The sequence below is a fragment of the Podarcis muralis genome, chromosome 12 (assembly GCF_964188315.1).
Source record: "Podarcis muralis chromosome 12, rPodMur119.hap1.1, whole genome shotgun sequence".
In the NCBI taxonomy this organism is placed as follows: Eukaryota; Metazoa; Chordata; class Lepidosauria; order Squamata; family Lacertidae; genus Podarcis; species Podarcis muralis.
In genome coordinates this window covers 39,457,407-39,472,122 of record NC_135666.1, presented here as the reverse complement: position 1 = coordinate 39,472,122, position 14,716 = coordinate 39,457,407, and the positions used below count along the sequence as shown (strand labels likewise).

The 14,716-nt window shown below is 39.8% G+C and overlaps 1 protein-coding gene across 9 annotated transcripts in view; it reads left to right on the top strand.

The window, feature by feature from the left end:
- Positions 1 to 14,716, top strand: part of TBC1D5 (TBC1 domain family member 5) — a 286,484-nt gene that overhangs the window by 132,761 nt on the left and 139,007 nt on the right. For all 9 annotated transcript variants that reach the window (XM_028750607.2, XM_028750600.2, XM_028750602.2 and 6 more), the window contains exons 5-9: positions 318 to 426; positions 1,239 to 1,328; positions 1,421 to 1,492; positions 4,417 to 4,484; positions 6,771 to 6,873. In XM_028750607.2, coding sequence (XP_028606440.2) covers positions 318 to 426; positions 1,239 to 1,328; positions 1,421 to 1,492; positions 4,417 to 4,484; positions 6,771 to 6,873 — 442 coding nt within the window. The remainder of the gene's footprint in view (positions 1 to 317; positions 427 to 1,238; positions 1,329 to 1,420; positions 1,493 to 4,416; positions 4,485 to 6,770; positions 6,874 to 14,716) is intronic.

The following is a 14,716-nucleotide window of genomic DNA, read 5'->3' as shown; positions in this document are numbered from 1 at the left end:
TTAATATTCATTTTTCTTGTTTATTCACTGAACTGCAGTACCAACATTTTAGAGGAAATGGAATAGCCTCCACAGACATTATGAATTTCAGTAGCTGGCATAATTATAGTGATCTACATATTCATTAAATCCAGGGAAGAAATGTGTCCAAAAAGACAACCATGCGTTTAGAAATAGCACACTGCTAAATATATACATTTAAAACTTCCTTTCCTTTTGTTTACCCAAAATTACTTCATGTTATATTGCTTCACAGTCAGCTAAGTCTTTAATAATAATTTTTAAAAGTTCTTCCCCCCCCTGTTCATTCCATGTAGCAAAGAATGGGAAGAATTATTTGTAAACAACAATTACTTGGCAACAATACGGCTGAAGGGGATTAATGGGCAGCTGAGAAGCAGCAGGTTCCGTAGTGTTTGTTGGAAGGTAAGAAGAAAATATTTATTTACAGCTTGTAGTTGTAATATACCAACGTATTACCTGATGCACTTGAAGATTGCTGATGTAAAGAGTCAACTGAATTTTGAAAGATTCCATCCCAATGTTCTTCTGGTGATTTTTATAATTCACAGAACAATTAATGATTTGAAATACCTTACAACTAAATTACTGTTCATATTGAAGGATTTATGTCAATTATATTTCACTTGGGCATGCTTCATTGTGAAATTTTTGATCAAAGTCGTATTTTTTTCACTGAAAGTGCAACTAATCTTTAAGATCTTCAATCAGGATTTATCAGTCATCCCTGCTTTTAAAATAGTTCTGTATATCCTTTTCTTTTTATGGGATGAGACTATAAGAACCCTAAGCAACCTTCCTATAGGATTAGGTTAAGCAAAGTAGGAGGGGCTGCTCAGGTCAATTGCCAACAGGCAAGGAGTCTGTGGAGCTGACAAGTGAAGCAGATATGGTCTGTCAGAATATATGATTAACCTGTTGAGGCAGCTTATTTACAATATCACATTAGATAGCACAATATGATGCAAAATATACCAAAGATACTGCACAAGTGAGAAGTATTAAAGAGGATCCTGTTTGAGGGCTTAACATCTTTGGCAGATGCCTTTCAGTGAATCGTTTGAACATGCACACCACGGTTATTTCAATTTACTATATCCTACCACGAAATACCAAAGCTCCAAATTACAAATATGATTCTGTTAAGAAAGTGTCACTACGTCAATATAACTTGCTTGTCTTTCTAACCAACCAACCAATGTTTCATTGATCTGCAGCTGTTTCTGAATGTTCTCCCCTCTGACAGAAGTCAATGGATCAGTAAAACAACAAAATTAAGAACACTGTATAACAAGATTAAAGAAATAGTAAGTTGAATCCAGACATATTTCCTTCCCTCTGCCTCAATATTTTCCGCATGTCTAATAGAGAATCTAAAGGTCTTAATTCCTATTCACAGCATATTACGAATCCTCGAAAAGCTGGACAACAAGACTTGATGATCAACAACCCACTTTCACAGGATGAAGGGGTAATTATAACTTATTTCATATTATATCCGGAGCATGCAATAAAACCTCCAATGCTCTTCATCAAGTAAAGAGTAGAAGTATCCTTGATATGGACAGCTAATCCAAAAGAGATGAAATGAGGTTGCAGCTTGGTGTGCCTTGACACTGAAAATGCTGGCACCCAGGTCATGTCAGCTTGTGGGTTGTTTTCTTCTCATGGAGCAAAATTCCTGCTCTCATGGTGAACTCAGTAATACTGCTTTGTACTACATTATAGGGTAAAGTGTGTTCACTTTACTGAGATGTCACAGTCAAAGGAGATAGTGTCAGCTCGGGTGGTTAACATGCATTCTCCTGATCCAAAGGAAAGGACATAACACCAGGCCTTTTTGTCACCTGGAATTCACCAGAACTCAGTTCTGACACCTTTCAGGTGGGTGCTATTGCCATTCTAAAGAGAACGTGGGAGGCAATCATGAGTTCTGGCACCTCTTTTTCAAGAAAAATAGCAGTAGATAACACAGTATACATCTTAAATGTATCATGGCCTACCATCATAGTTCACAGTACTTGTGACACTGTATAGCGGTGTGACAAACACAGAGTTATTGTTTGTTCCCATAGTTGCCTGAAGTGGATAGTAGCTCAAGGATGTGACTGAATTGGGAATTTCAGTAGGAAAGGATCTGTACATTCATCATGTAAAAAAATAATATTCTATCAGCCAACCCTTCAAACTTAACACCTAGCATCAAAATAGGAAATAAGATCTAAAAGGGGGGAAAGGAAATAAAAACACTTAAAACCAGAAAAAATATAGAAATCATAGGGTTGGATCAGATTAAATTAGTCATGCTTTCTTCTTCTTTGGTGATCACTCATAGCTGAGTAGGATTGTCTTCCATGAATATTGTCTTAACAATGTGTCCATAGGTTACTGTGGAGGCAGTTATGGATTCACACATCCTTCCACAGTGGGGACATAGGTTTCTGAGCGGGAGTTGATCATGGTGAGGATTTGCCAAATGTGCCTTCCTCTTAGACATGCTTTAACCTCACTTGAATCAGTGGGACAAGTTAGTTATGACGACTATAAGAGATAATTGCCAATGATCCGAGTTTATGAGAGTTCAACAACGTGTGGAAGAGGCTACATTGGCTACTGCTGAACTATAACATGATTAGCTAGAAAAAATAGATAAATCAAATGGCAGCGTATATTCAGAGTCAGCATCAGTAAGAAATTCAACATCCAGAAGTTTGACATAGACCAGGGTCCAATTTCAAAAGATTCCTAAGTGGATTTTTTGAGGGCCCAAGCATCTAATGTCAGGTTGACAACCATTAAGCAAGGGGGCTGTTTAATCCTTCAAGCCTGTTGCAGTATCTGCATCATCCAGCAGCCAGCATTGTGTGAACTCACTCCCTTATCACTCCCAATATAAATACACAGTTTCATGCAAGCTATAGATGTTCTTTTTCCCATTTGCATCTAGGGAATTTTTTTTGTTCAGCCTCTATTCAAATTCACCTTTAGGTCCACTATTCAAGTAGCCAAGTGAAGCAAGCCTATGGCACTTGATATACCATCTCTAAACAGACGAAAAGGAGCTGAAGATGCTCTTCTCCAAAAGTGGAGCATGCTGAGTATTCATCACTTTCAGCTGATGATGCCTTGATGAGCAAGAGATCAGAGCTGGGACTTTGTTTCATTCTCTCCGAGAGTTGCCACCTGTTCTTATTCATTTAAAATAAATGTTAGTCATCAGCTCTTTTATTTAAACATTTCTGCAATTTTAAAAACAGCTGAATATACCATGATTAATTCTTCCAGTGAATATCAAGTGGAACCAATAATGTTGATGCATTGCATGTTGAACTAGCATGTCATATTATTTTTAAAGCAACATACAGTGCTTCGAGGGTGATATTGGACTCTCCAGTGACCACGTACCCACAGACATTTTGGGAAGCTTCTCGCTTTCTGTTAGTTTCTAGTGAACTAAGCCATTTTATTTAAGCTTTGCATGAATACTGATCAAGGCCTTCTGCAAATGTTTGCAGCTGTGGAATTGTAAAAATATCTCAAGAATGGCTGTTGACCTTAATTGGACAATATAGTTATTGAGCGGCTCTGTAAATGTTTTGTTGTAGATTCACCATCACGTTGATTTAAACATGGCAGGAGACATTTGGCTGTCACCAAAGAAAGAAGCCTTGCCTCTCCTCTTCTTCTTCTTTTCCTTAGTCAAGGGCAGGAGCAGTGGCCCTCCAGCTATTATTGCACTCTTAAATCCCAACAACCCTGACCAACATGACCTGTGGTCAGGGATGATGGGAGATGGAGTCCAGCTGATTTTGGAGGTCCACAGATTAGCCACCTCTGGTCTAGGGATACAAAGCATGTGGTGTGACATCATTGTATTGCAACTTTCCTCTTCCCCACAAAAAAACAACCTGTAAAGTATATGTGCATGTAAAAGTCACAATTTAGTGATGCAGAAAACACACCAGCAATGTTTAGTATTACAACTTCTAATGTTTTAATGTATTTATGCAAACTAAAAATAAGGGGGGGGGGGGCTATGATAATATTAGGTTCCATGACATTCAGCTCAGTTGGCTAGAGCGTGGTGCTGATAATGCCAGGGTTGTGGGTTTGATCCCCATATGGCCCCCCCTGCTTATTCCTGCATTGCTGGGGGTTGGGCTAGAGGACCTTCAGGGACTTCTTCCAACTCTGTGATTCTATGATAGAAAAAAGCCAATCATTTGAGGCTTTATGGAAAAATGCAGCTTGATCAAAACTTCCCAAAGTCTGATATTCACTAATATTGCCTTCTTTTAAGCAGCCCAAATGCAACATGTTTCCAGTTTGTACAAACTTTTTACATAGACCATCAGTTTTATTCCGTGTTTCATGTGAATGTCTGTGCTTTTGCAGAGTCTTTGGAACAAATTTTTCCAAGATAAAGAACTTCGAGGAATGATTGAACAAGATGTGACAAGAACGTAAGTGTTGTGAAACATTGCTGTAGATAGACAACCTTTGGCTGTAAGGCAACATCCAGCTCACCTACCCAGTATTATTTATCATTCTATATTTATTTAAAATATTTATATACTGCTTTTCAAGAGGAGCTCAGAAAACAGTTTACATAAAAAGGTTAAAACAATCAGCAGAAGTTAATTAATGCTGTACTGTCAAGAGCTTGGGATAGCTCAGTTGGTAGAGCATAAGATTTCTAATGTCAGGGTCGTGGGAAGGAGCCCCACGCTGGACAAAAAGATTCCTGCATTGCTGGGGGTTGGACGAAATGGCCCTTGTGGTGCCCCCCAACTCTACCATTCTATAAAAAAAGGGGAAAGTCTTTTTGAAAGCAAGGGCAAGGTGGTGGTTGAATCTCATTCTCTCCTTCCCTCAGGACAAGAGGATACTTAGGTAGCCCCTTGGTGAAGGGTAAGGAAGGGTGTGGCCACCTCAGCTGGAACACCTGGAACTAGATGGTGGTCAGCTTTTGCTTCCCTTTTTCACCTCCCAAAATAAAATCTGACCGATAAGCTGGTACTTGTTGGCAGAGCTTATGCACGTGAGTTCAGTAAAAGGCGGTAGTGGGCCAGATACAGCACGCAGGACCATACATTTATTTCAATAGCTTTTCAAAGTTCTAAATCACTTTTTGGGTAAAATCTGGCCTTCATAAGAATTTAGAGCAGTATTTTGGAGGATACAACATGGACATGATTGTTGCCCAAGAGAATGACAGGCTCTTCAAGAAAAATACAGTATTCAAAATAATCTAGATCAATAAGGGAATATTGTCTCTCTTGGTTTCGAATCCCAAAGAGACATCTCGGAGATATTGAAGTGGGTTTATTATAAATTAATATTATGAGGTATTGCGTGTTTTAAATGGTTTCAGTGAGAAAGAAAAAAGAATGAGAGGAACTGACAGATCTTGTGACTAAATTATGTTTATAATACAAGATTGAACAGATGATTTTCTGTAATTCTTAACACTTAATCAATAAAAAGTGATGTGTAATTAGTGAGAAATGTCATTCAGAGGAATTTAGCATTTCTATTTTTGTGTATTACTTTCCTACTGTCGGAGATGCTTTTTAAAAATCTTCCTTATTACCATTGTAATTATTCTTTCATCTCTTTAGCCCTTAGGTCATTCCTGTTAAGGAACTTATCAAAGCTGGAACTCAGTTCCGTAAAATATTTTGTCAGAATTAGAACAATGATTGCACTGAGTAGCTCCAATTCATCTCAATTACTTCTTATATGGCATGTTACTTTTCTAGTTGTAGCATCACTCTTTACTGTTATTTGAGATGAGAAAATAGTTTGCATGAGTTTTACAATGCAAAATTCATTTTGATACCTTTTCCATTTATAGAATTGGCAGGCAAAAAATAAAACAATGCACAGGAAATATTGACAACCCTTATTGCTTTATTTTGTATGACAGTGCCAAAGCAGTATTTTCAAATGCATTTATGCTGTTAGATGTATAATTAAAATCTAAGTATGCTTTCATGTTAATTTTCACAGATGGTATTTTTTGTTTTTAAATGGGAATAGTTCAGGATGTTTAAGATTATATAACTATCTAAGTTATAATTGGGGAATTAAAGTTTGGATAGTTGTGCTAGTTAATGGAGGCATTGTAAAAAAGAGTGTTACACTCACTTTGGCATAGAATTCAGTTTCCTATTTACAAGGTCTATATGACTGGTTATTTTTCATGAATTAACTGAAGGAACTCACAAAGTTGCTTCTTACCTAGAATTCGTTTTACTCACAGGGAGGGAGGGGGAGATTTTCTTTCTGAATCTTCTACTTGCCCTGTTCCCTGATTCTGACCAGACATTTGCTTGGAAGCAAACACAATTTATTTCTGTTGAACTTGCTTCCATGTGAACAGGCTGCCATCATTCTATGTCTGACTGTGTCCTTATATAACTGATATTTTTATTCTTTATTGCTGTTCTTTCACTTGTATCTCACACAAATCACATGTCGATGCAGTTTTGCTCACAGCTGATATCACTCTCAGAAATCCACCTGTGTAAAGCAGTGGAATATTCTAAGTAATATAGTTAATAACGTGTCATTTATAACAACATTTAAAAGATAAATATGATACCTGTAAGAGCTTTGTGGAGTGGAAGAAAGATAAAAGATTGTAAGACTGCTTTTTAAAAGACTGGGAATCAGGAAACCGAAGACATATTAGGAAGCATTGTGGTGTATGTATAAGTGATGTATTTTTCTTTTTTCTTTTTCAGGTTTCCTGAAATGCAGTATTTCCAAGAAGAGAATGTGAGAAAGATTCTTACAGATGTTCTTTTCTGTTATGCTCGGGAAAATGAGCAGTTACTTTACAAACAGGTAATGAAACTATCGTACAGGTGGTATCCATCGCCTCAACGTTTTTCCCCCTGCTACACGCTTGACAATTGATTGAACAATAATATAGGTTTTATTATCTCCAAAGTTGTGTGTGATGGCTCAGGCAATCAAAGAACTGCTTGTTAGCTGTGTGGTAAAGAAAGCAAACCATTCAGGCACATATGCTCCCTACTCAAGATAAGACATTCCCTCAGATTGTTTTCTTCAATGCTGTTAAATCCTACTTCCAACTTTTTAAAGGTTAAAAACTTTTTATTACTTATTAACTAATGAAAGCTTTCTCTGCTGCTCTTCATAAATTAAAAATATATGTACCAAAGGGACAATTGTTTAGCTTCTGCAAATGGATTAGATCAAGACTAACAACAGATTCCTATAGATGTCAATTCAGAAGTACCGTATTTTTCGCCCTATAGGGTGCACTGGCCCATAGGGTGCACCTCGTTTTTTGGGGGGGAAATTAAAAAAAAAATTCCCGCCGGGCTCGCAAGGCTTGCGGACATCTGCGCGAAGCACGGGGTGTGCTCCGGAGCGCGCCCCTTGCTTCGGGCTGCAGGCTGCCGCCCGCAAGCCTTGGGAGCCCGGTGGGCATTCCCGCCGGGCTCCCAAGGCTTGCGGATAGCTTCCTGAAGCCTGGAGAGTGAGAGGGGTTGGTGCGCACCGACGCCTCTCGCTCTCCAGGCTTCAGCGAAAGCCTGCATTCACCCCATAGGACGCACACACATTTCCCCTTCATTTTTGGAGGGGAAAATGCGTCTTATGGGGCAAAAAATACGGTAAATCTCATTAAATTTAGTAAAACTTACTCCCAGGTGAACTGGATAAGTTTATCTTGAGTCTCACTGAAATTAATAGGATAAGTTAGTCATGACCTAACTGCACTCATATTGATTTCAGTGAGAGCTAAGTGTAAGTAACTTTGCCTGAATCCAACCCAAAGTATGGACTTGTTTGCTTCAACTTTAGCAATCAAGTAGTCAAGTAAGTAAGAAATAAATGAATGGCATTTTTTCTGCCATGGAACAAGAGAATACCATGGAATATGATGCAAGCAATTTAAGATACATTTACCAATAGTGTACAAGTGCTGCAGACTTGCAGAAAAAAGTTTGAAACAGATTACTAGTGAGAAAAAGACTTTTCAGCAGTGTTCATGTTAGGCTTGCAGAAATGATACAAATGAATTCATTTATAAATTCAGTTGATCTTTTTAATTAGTGTATGTCATGTTGAAAATAGAAAAGCTTTCAAGCTGAGCATGCACTTCGGAAGATTTTAACAATCTTAAGATGATTCTTCCAGAGTAAGTTGCTTGAAAAGTCTGAATGTGAATTTATCTGGAAACTTTTTAAAAGAAAAATAATGTTCACAGCCAAAGGCTAAGTTGTATAGTTGAGTAGAAGTTGTTTATCAACAAAGCTAGTTTACTTTAAATGCATACAGTGAAGCTTATCTGTTCCCAGCTATTCTGTAACACATAATATCTTCATCATTTTAGTTTTGTAGATTTCCACCCTCTGAATCAGGTATATTGGAAGGTGCCCTCCAAATGTTGTTGGATTACAACTCCCATCTTCCCTGACCATTGGCCATACTGGCTGGGGCCTATGGGTATTGGAGTCCAGCAATATCTGGAAGGCATCAGGTTGGGGAAAGCCGCAATAACACATTCCTAGTGTTAAAAAGTAAGGGACGCGGGTGGCGCTGTGGGTAAAACCTCAGCGCCTAGGACTTGCCGATCGCATGGTTGGCGGTTCGAATCCCCGTGGCGGGGTGCGCTCCCGTCGTTCGGTCCCAGCTCCTGCCCACCTAGCAGTTCGAAAGCACTCTTAAGTGCAAGTAGATAAATAGGTACCGCTTTATAGCAGGAAGGTAAATGGCATTTCTGTGTGCTGCGCTGGTGCCAGCTCGCTAGAGCAGCTTTGTCACGCTGGCCACGTGACCCGGAAGTGTCTCCGGACAGCGCTGGCCCCCGGCCTCTTAAGCGAGATGGGCGCGCAACCCTAGAGTCTGTCAAGACTGGCCCGTACCTTTACCTAGTGTTTAAAAATCTGGTTTTGTCTAGCTGCTTAGGGTTAACTTACTCTTATTGACCTTCATCTAGTCTACTACTCATCCCAGACACCGGTTAGGCAATGCTGCCTTTTTACTTGAATTAAATGTAAAAGAAAAATAGAGATTACCACCTTAGACCAAATCCGGGGATGCCTGAGTAGCTTCATACAGCTGCTAAAGAGTCTACAGCACAAATGCTGTAAGGCTGAGCATTTCCCAGCACTGTTTTCTGAAATAGGCCCTCTTGGTAGGGACAAAATCACTGAAATACAGGGTCCACAGTCCTCAGTGTTAATGGTATTTTCCAAAATTGCTTTAAAATGGAGTTAGACAGATTCACGGAGGAGAAGGCTATTGGCGGCTATTGATTGGATACAGTAATGCTTCTGAGTACCAGTGTCTCAAGGGATGCAGGTGGCGCTGTGGGTTAAACCACAGAGCCTAGGACTTGCCAATCAAATCCCCACGACGGGGTGAGCTCCTGTTGCTCGGTCCCTGCTCCTGCCAACCTAGCAGTTCGAAAGCACGTCAAAGTGCAAGTAGATAGGTACCGCTAATGGCGGTTTCCGTGCACTGCTCTGGTTCTCCAGAAGTAGCTTAGTCATGCTGGCCACAAATGCGGACAAATGCCGGCTTCATCGGCCAATAAAGCGAGATGAGCGCTGCAACCCCAGAGTCGGTCACGACTGGACCTAATGGTCAGGGGTCCCTTTACCTTTTACCAGCTTCTGGCAGCCACAGGAAGAGAGAGTGCTCAGGTTCTTCTTATGTTCTTACATTTTTGTGATGCTATATATGGCTCTCTCCTTCCTCATCTTGTCCTCACAGCTAGACTGTGGGTTAGGTTGGAGTGAGAGATGGTGACTGGCCCAGGGTCACCCAGTGAGCGTCATGGCTGAGGTGAGATTTTTAACCCTGGTCTCACAAGTCCTAGTCCAGCTCTGTAGCCGTTATATCACACTGGGTATCCCACACAATAACCTCCCATGCAGATTGTTAGTGGGATTAAGAACTAAACCCAGCCTGGTTTCACTCTGCTATCCAACCATATAAAACATTGGCTGAGTATATGAAAAAATGGTGTACTTGGAACATTATAACTTGGTGAAGCATGAGGAAAATATTAGGTAAAATATTGTCTATGTAAATATTATCTGAAGTGGACTTATTTGATCCAACCCATTAGTCACATGAATAATTGAAAATTGCCTTGAGGAGCTGTGATGTGGGGCATTCCTTAAAGAGATGAACCCAACTTGCTTGTTTTCAGGGAATATAACAAATTTCTACTGAAAGAGAGAGTAGCACAAGAATCACACTCCGAGTAAATTAACAGGCAAATAATATTTCCTTCTTTGGTACAGCTTAACTATCCTCTTCTTGTGCTGAAAAATCTTATAGATTTACTAAAAAAATCCTTTACTAAAAAATAATACCTTACTGCATAAGGCTTGAGTATTTAGTCAAATCCGGTTTATTTAAAAAAACTTTGAGTTTCCTCACAAGCTGTTAAAGCTATTATTTTGTTCTAGGTGACACCCCGTTTAACATAGACCATATTGTTAATAGTTATGGGATTTTATTGAATTAATGAGACTGTTATCATGTTGTAGAATGTCTTGCTGAGTTAATTGAAACTGCAGAGATTATATAAATGGTATTAATGAACTTTGACTGCCTTGTGCCTCTGCTTTAATAAAGACTGCTTGGTGGGCTAAATGAACATCGGCAGATAAAAGAACAGGTTCAATTTCGTGAGCCTACAGGCTGTTAACAAAGAAAACTTTTTCACCTCTGTTTTTGAAGAGTGTCATTTCCACATTGCAGTGATTTTAGAAGATGGCTGATCTAGGGCTAAAAGGGACTGGATAAAGCACTAAATATATCTGCGCTGAATACTTGTACTGAATAAATTAATAACTGCACTTAAAAACTAACAGATTTTAACTACAACAGTAAAGAGTAGTGCTCTATAAATTTGAAGGTGTTTTTTTTTTTTTTTTACTTTTATTAATTTCAGTGCCACTTCCTGCTTTGACTTCATTGGCCTTGATTATTCTACTGGATAGGTTGACTGTCTTAATTCAATCTAATAATATCAGAGAGCCATAGAATTGTAGAATTGGAAGGTACCCTGAGGATCATCTAGTCCAACCCCCTGCAATGCCAGAATCTTTTGCCCCGCATGGGGCTTGTGAACCCATGACCCTGAATAAAGAGCTGCATGTTCTAGCGACTCGGCTATCCCAGCAGTGAGCTATATATAAATTAATTATTACTTAATTGATTATTAATTAATGTATAACTCACCGCTGGGATAGCTCATTAAGCTATACCTTAATGCCACTGCTTCAAATAATTCCCTACATTCAAGATGTATGGCACTGACGGCGCCAGGCCTGCGGAATGCTTCTTTATGCTCAATTTGCAAACCTATGCACTCCAACCTTGTGCCTGAATCCTGCAAAAAGTCAATCGGAGCAGCATTTTTGCCTCTTATTCAGCATTTTGGCACCGTTACCAGTGATTCCCAATGTCAGTTCATACAAGGCAGTCTTTAGACCCGAGTCTCCTGTTCTAATCACTATTTTTAATGGGATTGTTTTATTGTGTATTCTAATAAAATCTGATCGGTGTTTATACAGGTTAGAAGCCTAATTTGTCAGTAGACAGCATATTAATTAATAATTGTAATAGTAGTTAGAACTGGACCACAGTCTTACTACTGTGGGCCACAAACATCGGTCAGGAAAAGGAGGCAGTTCATCAGCAGCAAATTTACAGCATTTCCACTGGTGGATATACAAACATGCTTCAGCAGTTTGTTCTGATTGGTCAGTGATGTGTAAGAAGAGCAGGCTTCCCTTCCAATGGGAAGCCTTCTGCTGCACAACTCTGACTAATCAGAATGAAGAGACAGTAGGGCAAGGGAACGCTGGGGCTTGCTTGCTGATAAACTGTCTTCTGCCTTTTGGAGCAAAGCAGACCTGGGATCCTGCAGCAACTACCTTGTGGACAGGAAAGCAAGTTCACACCTTTGGGGAGTCTTGCCTTGCCTGGGTGGGATGGAGAAGGGAAGGGAACCTCAGGGAATCTGTCCTGTTGTGATGATGTGGGGGGGGGGGCAGAGACAAAAGGTCTCTCTACTTATTTAGTTAACCCCTTCGACTGAAGAGGGAAGCCCCTCAAACTCTGCATTTGTAATAACTAACATTTCGTTTTCAAAGTGCTCAGTAGCAGCACCAGCAAAAATCAAACAAACCTTGAATTGCATCCATTCGCTGCACCTTTGCATGGCTGATGGAAAGGTTTTGATGATGTGGTGGTTTTTACTGAAGCTTAGTGCATGTTGGCTGACTTGTCGGAAGGAATTTTGGAGAAGAAAATTGGACTACATTGGAGTATAGGAGCGGGGAAAGCCCTTGAGATGCTGAAAGAGAGAAAATTGTGTGTGTGCTAGAGATGGCGGGGGTGGTGCCCCTGTTGTTTTTAAATAGTAAAGCTGGGGTGCAATCAGCCCTCCATGGGATTTACAATGCTTTTAATGAATGAGGATGATATCCGATGAGGAGAGGAGGTTCAGTGAAAGAGCCAGCCTGCTGTTTGTTTGGGTTGCACTATTTTTAGAAAAATTACTATTTTTAACACTTCACACTACCCCTCTCTCTCACTGCAAATCAAACAACAATTTTCTAGCAGAGACTGATGGAGAGATGCCACAACCCAGCAACAAAAAGGGTTAAATGCTGCTCTTTGCCAGAAAGCTGTTAATGCTTCCTGTAAACTTTGAAAACCACACAAGGCTAACTTAATTTCCATTCAGTCAGTATATTGTTTGGCAACAAATACATTGTTGCCATTTTTACATAACAGACCCCAGTTGCAAAAGCGATTGGAGGGCTATTTACTTCAAATCCATTCGATTTGTGGCTTTTCTCAGAACATTTTAGGCTGCAATCCTATGCACACATTTCTGGGAGTAAGCCCCACTGATCACACTTAACATGCATAGAATTGCTATGCAATAACTGTTTCTAGGAGAGGCAGCTTCCTTCCTTTCTTCTTACCTTTTCCAAATACGAGTTGAGATTTATGAACATACAAGGAAAATCAAGTTTCGAATAGAATCATATCAAAATGTTCCTAAATCAATATTTGTTGCAAATCATCTGAAGCTATTGTGTTAAGTCAGGCATAGGTAAACTCTGGCCCTCCAGATGTTTCGGACTACAATTCCCATCATCCCTAGCTAACAGGACCAGTGGTCAGGGATGATGGGAATTGTAGTCCCAAACATCTGGAGGGCCGGAGTTTGCCTATGCCTGTGTTAAGTTATTCGTGTTAATTGTATCCAGTGTGTGCCTTAAACTTCTTCGGGTTCAGTCCTAAGCATACTTTCCTAGGGGTAAGCAATCCTGAACCCAGCGTAACTTACCTTGGAGTAAATATGGATGAGATCAGCAGGTTATGCAGTGAGGTGCTTCCAGGTTGCACAGGAATGCTGAGAGACGTTCAGATCCTTCTGTGGCTCCCAACATTTAGTGATGGGCCATATTCCCCTTATGGTGGAGTTGTATTCAATATTATTGTATATTTGAACAACATAATATATTTTGACCAAAAATGTATATACTACCAGTGATATGGCAGTGCCATATTATTCCACGGAAATTTTTTCTTTTCATACATTCATTAGTAACAATGAATGGGTGACAACTGCAAACACATTATAAGGCAAGCTTGTCAGTTTCAAATATTTTGTTTTCTCTACTGAATACAAGTAAAATAAAAATGTTAAATTAAATTAAACTCTAGGGCATCACAAAAAATTCTGATGCAACTGAATTTCTTCTAATGCAAATCATCCTGTGTGAATTATCCTAATTTGCATAGGATTCCACCCCCCCCCCCAAAAAAAAGTTCAAAATATTCTGGAAAACATACATCACAGCGTACTGCACATAGAAATGTCACTGTATATCAAATTGCTTTTGATTTGATTTAAAAATACATTGTGGTCATTGTATTCTAAGAAATTACATGCCATATTTAAATTCATGAGATGTAGACCTAACTGGTGTATCATTGCAACATATAACTTTGAAAGCTCCTCTCTCAAAACATGTTTATTATGCCAGAAATGTTACAAAGAAGGAACTAAAATTATAATTTCGCCACTCTCACTGTTGTCTTTTTCTCTCTTTTTGCATTTCTGCCTTCACCTTAACCCCTTAGCACAATGCGGTTGATACCCACGTTATTTTATCTATTGCTATGTTCCAGATTATCTTTTTAACTGTCAGGTTGAATGGCAAACCCATTCTGGGGGTGGCTCTGTAGTGCAGCAAATAACAAAATAGAAATTCCCTCTTCCTGAGAGCTACCCTGGTGATGTAGGTCGCTTGGCACTTGGCCCTTGTTGCTGGAGACCTGTGTTTGAAAACTTCATAGCAGAAGGCTAGGGTAAGGGCTAATCAAGGTATGCCGTGGCACCATAGCGGAGCATTTTCTGTGCATGAACTGAGCACGTATAACTGCCATAAGCCCTGTGGAGACATCCTAAAGGGGCCAGTTGGATCAGGACAACAGGTGGCAGAAGCTTGAAGAGGTAGAGTCTGACCATCCTGACCATCCAGGGGAAGTCAAGTGGGTTGGATGGGCCTCATCTGGTCCCTAGGAAGTCCTGGTGTTGACTGAGGCTTGAACCACAGTCAGATCATGGAAGCACCGACCTAACAATGAGGTGGAGTGAAGCAGCTGCCTCAGA